At 50.9% G+C, this 8,790-nt stretch overlaps 1 protein-coding gene across 2 annotated transcripts in view; it reads left to right on the top strand.

The window, feature by feature from the left end:
• The first annotated feature begins 1,491 nt into the window (after positions 1 to 1,491).
• Positions 1,492 to 8,790, top strand: part of BRI3BP (BRI3 binding protein) — a 28,028-nt gene continuing 20,729 nt past the window's right edge. For both annotated transcript variants that reach the window (XR_009604039.3, XM_060612073.3), the window contains exon 1: positions 1,492 to 1,840. Coding sequence is in view for 1 of the 2 variants with exons in the window: in XM_060612073.3 (XP_060468056.1) it covers positions 1,631 to 1,840 (210 nt within the window). In the remaining variant the exon portion in view is untranslated. The remainder of the gene's footprint in view (positions 1,841 to 8,790) is intronic.

The following is an 8,790-nucleotide window of genomic DNA, read 5'->3' as shown; positions in this document are numbered from 1 at the left end:
TTGCTGTCAGTGCAAAATCCAGCATCCAGCGCGGGCCAAACTCACCAACTGTGAGTCCAAATTCAGGAACTGTGGGATCATGAGTCGGAGGCTTAACCGACTGAGCCACCCAGGCGCCCCTAGAATTTTAGAAAGGAACCTAGAACAAGATCTGCTGCAGAGCAGGTAAGCAATAAGGAGTTACTGAATGTAATAATCACTGAATGAATAAATGAAGAGCATGATTGCATAGACTTTCTCCTTCTCCCCCAAATTCAAAAGCAAAAACATCCCTATAAACACACAGGTGGTGCATGAGAGGACTTAGATAATGTATGTATGAACATGTTTATAAAGTTATATACTGATTTAAACGAATTTTGGGGAGGAGAGAGAATAATTAGCATATCAAACCTCTGGTTTCAGGGGTCTTATTGCTTAGAATGATAGTGATCTGCAGTTTTTCCTTTAAATATGTTTAAGTAAATAAAAGGTGTGTCCATGTTAAAATTAAGGGGGTAATAGTAACTTCTCCTATAGTTTCCGTATATACCAAAGTATTATCTCCAGAAAATACAATGTTGTGTAAAACAAGAAGGAAAAGACATAGGGGTGCCTGGGTGGCTCAGTCTGTTGAGCATCTGACTCTTGACTTCAGCTCAGGTCATGAGCCCTGTACATTCTGGATTTGACTGACTGCTTCTGCTGCCTTCTCATTTTCTCCTCCATCCCCCATATTTCCTGTAAATTGTTGGTTAGCTGTAGAGACCAGATCCGGTTAGGGTTCAAAGTGTTCGGGCAAGAATCCATCCCAGGTGGGGCAGGTACTTCCTGCTTCTAGGGTTTGTCCCGCGTCCAGGTCTGGACAACTCGGCGCCTCCATTTTCAAGTTCCCCACCCAGCATTCACCTCTTGGTTTCAGTCTCTTGATGACCATCGCCTGGATCCATCGTGCCCCTAAGGGGCAAAATGATTTTCTAGCTCCTTGGCTCCCTCCTCATTTACCAGCTGGACTTATGTTCAGAGAACTTTCCCTCCTCCCGTTTTGCGAGGCTGAAATAGTAGGTGAGGAAAGGCAGGAGGGATGCTTGGTGCTTTCCCTTTAATTCAAAATCTCAGCATGAATGAACGGGTGGAGGAACGGTTGCCCTTGCCGTCGCCAACGGTGGCCAAGTATTGAGGATCAGTTGAAATTCAGGGACATGCATGTATCTGGTTTTCCAATCAATCGCAGTCACCATCCTTGCTGAGGCCGTTGCAAGTTTTACCAGCACAGCCTCCTTTTTACAGAAAAGTTAAAAATAACAATTACTATTTTTTTTTTTAAAGGTCAACCGCTCCCCCACCTCCACCCCCACCCCCACCCCGTTCCAGCTCGGTGGGGGCGGGGAGACCAGGCAGCCTCCAGCCGCACCGGCCCCTCGCGGGGTCGTCGGCCGGCTCCCGGCGTCCGGGGGGCGGGGCGAGGCGTGGGCGGGGCCGTCGCGGCTTTGCGCGCGGGGCGGGGCAGGTGGCGCTGCGACAGCGGCGGCGGCTGACAGAGGCGCGGCGCGCGGCCCCCGAGCGCGCTAACGCGGTCCCCGCCGGAGCCGCGGCGTCCCCGGTGCGGCCCTCGGCCCCGCTCCCGACCCCGCATCCCGCCGGCCCCAGGATGGGCGCGCGCGCCTCGGGCGGGCCCCGGGCCCGGCCCGGGCTCCTGCTGCTCCTGCCGCTGCTGCTGCTCGGGCTCCTGGCCCCGGGCGCGCAGGGGGCGCGGGGCCGCGGCGGCGCCGAGAAGAACAGCTACCGCCGCACGGTCAACACCTTCTCGCAGAGCGTCAGCAGCCTGTTCGGCGAGGACAACGTGCGCGCCGCTCACAAGGTGGGCGCCGGGCTCCAGCCTGCGGTCACCTTGCCCGGGCCCACGCGCACCTGGCTCCCGGGGCCGGCCTGGGCCGTGCGCGGCCTCCGGGGCCGCCGGGCGGCGGGGAGAGGGGAGGCCGGCCTGCGCCCCGGGGCCTCTGCGGCCTGCGGCCCCCCGCGCGCGGCCGGGGTCGGGCCCGGCGGCCGGTGGCGGCGCACACGGCGGGGGGCGGGGGGCGGGCGCGGGGCCTCGGGGCGCCCTCTGCTCGGCGCCGCACTTCTCCTTGGACCTTGCCCGCGGGCGCCGCGCGGCCCCTGGGCTGCGCCCACGCCGGCCGCGCCTCTCATTCATTCATTCAGCGCGTTTGAATGAGCACCTACTGTGAGCCAGGCGCCGCGCGCGCCGCCCAGGGGGCGCCCTGCCCTCTCCCCAGCAACCCCTGCGTTTCTGCCAGCCTCGCGCCGACCCACTTCCCCCGAGCACCTTAGGCCCTCCTCCTTCTGCTGCGAAGATATCTCGGCTTTTTTTTTTTTTTTTTTTTTTTTTGAACTTTACAAGAAAAGAAAGGGACTGAGGCAGTCTCCTCTGTTGCTTTGGCCCAGTAACCCTCCTGAGCTCCTACTGTGTGCCGTCCCTTGATTCGCAGCGTTTTTACTTTGGAGCTGCTGTGTCGAGCGCTCAGGAGGAGCGCGGGAACGTGTGTCCGCACCCTGCGCTGCCCTCTGGAGCCCGGTGGGACAGGCTTCATTCGGGCCCGAGAAAGGGGAAGTGAATGAGAGACAGTTGCACGTGGTAACGTGGTTCCCCGAGGACAGCCCTTGCTGGTCCTCCTGTTGATGTCTCTGCTCCGGGCTAGCCCTGGGGTTTGGGAACTCGGGTTCAGGCTACCACTTAACGGGCTGCTCCGCTTTGGGCCACGTGTGGCTTCATTTCCCTGAGCCTCAGTTTCTTTATCCTCTAAAAGGGGCTAATAATAATATCCCCTTCATTATGCGGTTGTAATTATGAATGCTTCCTGTAATTATGGTGCTTTCCTGGCCCCGAGTAATGACTGAATCTGTGTCAACTACATCGTTTTGCTGACATTCCCGCCAAGGCACAAATCCACTTTGCTTAGCCCTGCTGGAAGGACTTTCAGGATTTAAAAAAAAAAAAAAGTTTTCTGGTGCTTGAGATAAAACAAAACCCAACTCAGACTGGCATTCTTCTTGGGTCGAGATCAGAACTCTTTCTGGGGTGACCAAGGTTTGTGCCTTCCACGGGGCTAATACAAATCTGTTATTTGCTTAAAATGTGCTGAGTGCTTTTAGAGATAGAGTCACTCAATTAATTCTCAGAAAAACCCTATGAGTAGGTACTGTTCATGTTTTCATTTTGTAGATAGGGAAACTGAGGCACAGAGTGGTGATGTGAGTGGCTTCAAGTCAAACTGAGTGGCAGGGCCGGGAATTAAACCCAGGCAGCGTGGGCCTGGGGTCCACACTGGTGCCTTCATGGGTCTTTATGCCTCATGACCCTTTGTGGTCCTCCCCTCCCCCCATCAACGCAGCATCTAGAACGAGACTGACCTGACATTTCCTGCCGAGCCGAGCGGCGCCCAGACTGGCCGGGCTTGGGGGAGACTGTTTTGTTAACAAAAACTAGGTATGCTGGCGATGTCGTCGGAGCCAGACCGGCTTGGTGGGTTGTGAGGTTTGAGGGTGTTTCAAGAAACACCCCATGGTCTAAGCTAGGCCTCGTCTAAAATAAACCTGCGGGGCTCTGGTTTGGAGCATGGGCCTTGCTGTCCAACAGACAAGGATTGGAATTACTAGCCTTCGATCCTGGGCCAGTTGACTTGACCTCTCTGTGTCCTCCCCAGAGGAGATGAATTGGAGGGCCGAATGCGACTAGGTTGTATAATACCAGGTACTGAATGATTTTTTTAGTCAATGGTGGGAGATATTTAGGTAAGAAAGGGACTCTGGTAGGAAAGTGATAGACTCATTTATTCAATTAAAAATTATGAAGCGGCTTGTACATGAGTGTTCGTCGGAGTGCTTTTCACGTTAGCCAAAGGGTGGAAACAGCCCAAATGTCTATCTGCTGATGAGTGAATAAACTGTGGCCTGTCCAAGCATGGAATATTATCCAGCCATAAAGAGGAGTGGAGCACTGATAGGTGATGCGCGGATGAACCTTGAAAACAGGTGAAAGAAGCCAGACACAAAAGGCCACGTATTGTACAATGGCATTTGTGTGAAATGTTCCAGGACAAGCAAATCCGTAGAGGCTGAAAGCAGATGAGTGGTTGCTAAGGGGAGGGGGTGGGGTGGGGTGGAAAGTGACTGTTTCTTCGACCGGGGGTTTCTTTTCCGGGCAGAAAATGTTCCGGAACTAGGCAGAGGTGACTTGCACAGCATTGTGAATGTACCATATGGCACTGAATCGTACACTTTAAAATGGTTCAACCGGTTAATTTTATGCTATGTGTATTTTACAACAATTTTCTTTTTTTTTTAAATATTACTTTAAAAAAAAAATTTTTTTTTTTAAACGTTTTATTTATTTTTGAGACAGGGAGAGACAGAGCATGAACAGGGGAGGGTCAGAGAGAGGGAGACACAGAATCCGAAACAGGCTCCAGGCTCTGAGCTGTCAGCACAGAGCCCGACGCGGGGCTCGAACTCACGGACCGTGAGATCGTGACCTGAGCCGAAGTCGGCCGCTTAACCGACTGAGCCACCCAGGTGCCCCTTTACAACAATTTTCAAAAATTTCTTAAGCACCTGCCATATGAGCACAAGCCAGACAAAATTGTCCCCTCTCGAGGACCTTTCATAGGACAGGCAATAGATAACTCAGACACTTAAAACAAGATTATTTCGGAGTAGTAAGTGCCGTTACAGAGGTAAGAGAAGATGATGTGCTAATGATGACAGGTAATCTTTGTTTAAGCTTAGGATGTGCCTCGCGCTGTTCTAAGAGAGAGAGCCTCTCTTATCAGCCCTGTTTTACGGAGAAGGAAAGTAAGGCAATGGAAAGGTTGAACCTCTCGCCCCCAGTTCCACTAATCAGTTGGAGGGAGGACTGGGAGTGCCCACACTCGTCACCTCTGCAGAATTGGAAATGACTGGAACAGAGTGGCCAGGGAAGTGAGCTGAAAGAGAAGGAGCTGGAGGGACAGAACATCCCAGGCAAAGGCAACAGTGTGAGCAAAGGCCCTGTGGTAGGAAGAGGTTTGGTGTGTGAGGGCCAGAGATGGTCCGTAGTAGGGCTGTGGCAGAGTGAACAAGGGACAGAGGGAGATAGAGACCTAGGTCACACAGGACCTAGGGTTTAACAAGACATCAATAGTGATGCCAGAAAGGCCTTGTGGAGAGCCAGGAGGAAGAGATCTGGTGCCCTGCCTGGAGGCATTGGGCAGGGGGTGGAGGAAGGGGTGTGAGTTGGGTCTGGGAAGATGGGTTGGCAGGGGAGGGAAGGGCTGAGACAAGGTTGGGGTCCGGTTCACAGGCGGCTGCGTTGGGGTGTGGATCTTGGGGAGCACAGGGGAAAAAATACAGCTGGACCCACGTGGTGGGAACATTTGAATGAGAAGCTGAGAGTTGGTGTTCTTATTAGTCCTTTGTTCCTTAGTTGTTTTGTTTTTAAGAAGATTAACATTTTTTTTTTTTTAATAAGGCCATAGCTGCATGCAATGCCATTTCACATAGTTCAAGAGTAAAAAAAAAATAAATCTGCTTGCCCAGTCTGACCCCATCTCCCATTTTCCTTCCTAGAGTAGCCTGGTGTTCTGAGCATCCGTACAGATCCTGCCCCTTTGTGGGTTTTCTGTTTTTCATTACGCAGGCTGTTCCACTCCCCACCTCCTCCTCCCCCTCCCCCTCCCCCTCCTCCCCCTCCCCCTCTTCCTCCTCTTCTCCTCCTTCTTCTCCTTCTTGACAAATTTTGGCAACCACATCTTATTGGTACATAAAGCTTTGCTTCCTTCCTTTTGGAGGAGTGCAGAAAGCAAACCATCATTCAGGATGTACCATAATTGAACCCACGCCTAATAGTTGACATTTTGTTTGCGTCCCCTCTTGTGCCCTCCAAATCTGGCTGCAGTAAAGGTCTTTCTATAGAGATTTTTGTGTGCAGGTTGTTAGAAATGGAGTCGCTGAGTCAAAGGGTCTGTGCGTTCACACGTGTTTATTTTTAATTTTTTTCTTTAAGTTTATTTATTTCGAGAGGGGGGTGGGGCGGACGAAGAGAGAAGCCCAAGCAGGCTCTGTGTTGTCCACGCAGAGCCCTCCCCGTGGGACTCGAGACCACACACGCGAGATCGCGACCTGAGCTGAAATCAAGAGTCGGACGCTCAAGGCAACCGCTCTCCTGACTTTTGGCAACATAAGTTAGTTTTGTGTTTACACCCACTTCCCTATACGCTTTCAATACTGTGAAAGACGACCGAATTGTTTTCCAAAGAATTCTGCCGGTTTCCACTCCTACCGAACGTGTGAGCTCTACCTTCCACACCTTGTCCGACGAAGTGTATCATTAAGTTTCTTATTACGTGTTTTATTGGTTTTATTACATCTTTTCACATACGCAGACTCCATCAGCCTTTTCTTGTCTGGAGACTGCCTTTTGTTTTCTTTGCCATTTTCTTCTATTGAGCTCTTTCTTTGTCTTTTGTTTTTAATTTTTTGAGATGCTGGCCCGTTTCGCTGTTTGCCGGCGAGCTTGTGGGGCAAAAATAACTCTGACGCTTTCCAGCCTTTTTTTCCCCGGCCCGTCTTAGCGGCTTTTTGGAGGTGTGACTGACATTACGCTTCGATAGACAGCGCATATTTAAAGTGGGACAAATGTGTCCGAAAGCGTACAAGTTGATAAATTTCGATGTGCGTGCACACCCGTGTAAACACCACCACAATCAAAACGTTTCTCGTTTTCATTATGAGAAGTTTGGAAGTACGGAACAGATGAAAGGCTGGAATGAAGAACAGCTAGAAACTTTCCCACTGAACCCACGTTTTCCCCAAACTGGTTTCTCCCTTTTTCTTTACACACACACACACACACGCACACACACACACACACACTGTTTTCTTCCCGGAACCATTTGAAAGTAAATCGCACGGGTGTCTGGGTGGCTCAGTCAGTTAAGCATCTGACTCTTGATTTTGGCTCAGGTCATGATCTCACGGTTTGTGGTCTGTGGTTTGTGAGATCGAGCCCCGTGTCAGGCTCTGAACGCACAGCACGGAGCCTCTCTCTGCCCCTCCCCTGCTCATGTGCGCACGCGCTCTCTCTCAAAATAAATAAACGTTAAAAAAAAAAGTTGCAAACATCATGACACTTTCTCCTACAGAACCACAATACCATGGTCCCTCCATCCCCCCAAATTACATTTAGTACAGTAAAAACTTGTCACATACAGTCTGTATTCACATTTCCTTCATAGCTTTAAAAAAAAATCTAACACTTTATGAACCATGGCTCATTGCATTTGGTTTTCATGTCTCTTTAATGTCCTTTAGTCTGTCAGAGTCCCCTCACTTTTTGGGTGTGGGTGTGGAGAGCTTTTCTGACATTGACATTTTGGAATAGTGCAGACCAATTGTCTTTTTTGCTTTTCTTGTTTTGGTAACAGCTTTATTGAAAGTTCAGTAGTTTTGAGTATATTCAGACAGCTGCCCGGCCCTCACCACAGTCAATTTTATTTTTATTTATTGATTGATTGATTGATTTAAAATATTTATTTATTTTTGAGAGAGAGAGAGTGCGCACAAGCTGAGGAGGGGCAGAGAAAGGGAGACACAGAATCTGAAACAGGCTCCAGGCTCTGAGCTGTCAGCACAGAGCCCGACTTGGGGCTTGAACTCACAAACCGTGAGATCGTGACCTGAGCCGAAGTCGGACGCTTAACTGACTGAGCCACCCAGGTGCCCCATTATTTGTTTTTGAGGGAGAGAGAGCAGGGGAGGGGCAGAGAGAGAATCCCAAGCAGGCTCTGTGCTGTCAGCACAGAACCCAATGCGAGGCTCGATCTCATGAACTGTGAGATCATGACGTAAACCGAAATCAAGAGTCAGATGCTTAACCCACTGAGCCACCCAGTCGTCCCATCATTGTCTTTTTGATTATAGCCCACAGGGTAAGGCTGGAATGGTATCTCACTGTGGTTTTGACAGACCAATTCTTTCCTTCCTTCCTTCCTTCCTCTCTTTCTCTTTCTTTCTTTCTTTCTTTCTTTCTTTCTTTCTTTCTTTCTTTCCTTCTTTCTGACTTTATTTTTAAGTAATCTCTACACCCAACATGGGACTCAAACTCACAACCCCAAGACCAAGAGTCACATGCTCCGCCGACCCAGCCAGCCAGTCGCCCGCAGACCAGTCATTTCTTGAAATGTCCCATGGTGTGGTCGGATTGTTTCCTCGAGGTTAGGATGAGGGCACACGTCCGGATCTGGCAAGAATTCCCCCGAAGGGGTCTTGTGTCCCTGCCTTGTGCCCTGGAGGTGCCTTTCCCTTTTGTGACCCGTTTGTGATCCGGGCGTCGGCCAGTATTTCCTGTTCGTGCAATCTTTGCATTTCTGGGTGTTCTTCACATGCTTGGGCAAACTCGAAACGGCAGAAAGCCCACTCCTCCTCTGACTCGCTCGTCAGGACACATTTGCTGATTTTCCCTGGAGCCGATTTGCACAAGCCAGGGGGTGACGGGCGGAGGGAAGGTTGGGGCGGAGGCAGGTGCCCTCGGCTTCTCTGCTACAAGAGAAGGGATAACGAAATCCAGGCTTCAGTAATTTTGTCCCTCCCACCGTGACGGCCGCCGGCCTCGAGTTAATTCACCTGAGTCTCCCTTGTTTTCATATTTCATACTGAACATCGTCCAACAGGTTCAAAGGCAGAGAGAATCCTGTAATGAACCCTGGAAGCTTATTTATTTATTTGGGGGGGGGGGGGCAGACAGAGAATCCCAAGCAGGTTCCCCGCTGTCAGCGC

Source organism: Panthera onca, chromosome D3 (assembly GCF_046562875.1).
Source record: "Panthera onca isolate mPanOnc1 chromosome D3, mPanOnc1 haplotype 2, whole genome shotgun sequence".
Classification (NCBI taxonomy): Eukaryota; Metazoa; Chordata; class Mammalia; order Carnivora; family Felidae; genus Panthera; species Panthera onca.
The sequence above is the reverse complement of the archived record's forward strand: the minus strand, read 5'-3'. Positions and strand labels throughout refer to the sequence as shown.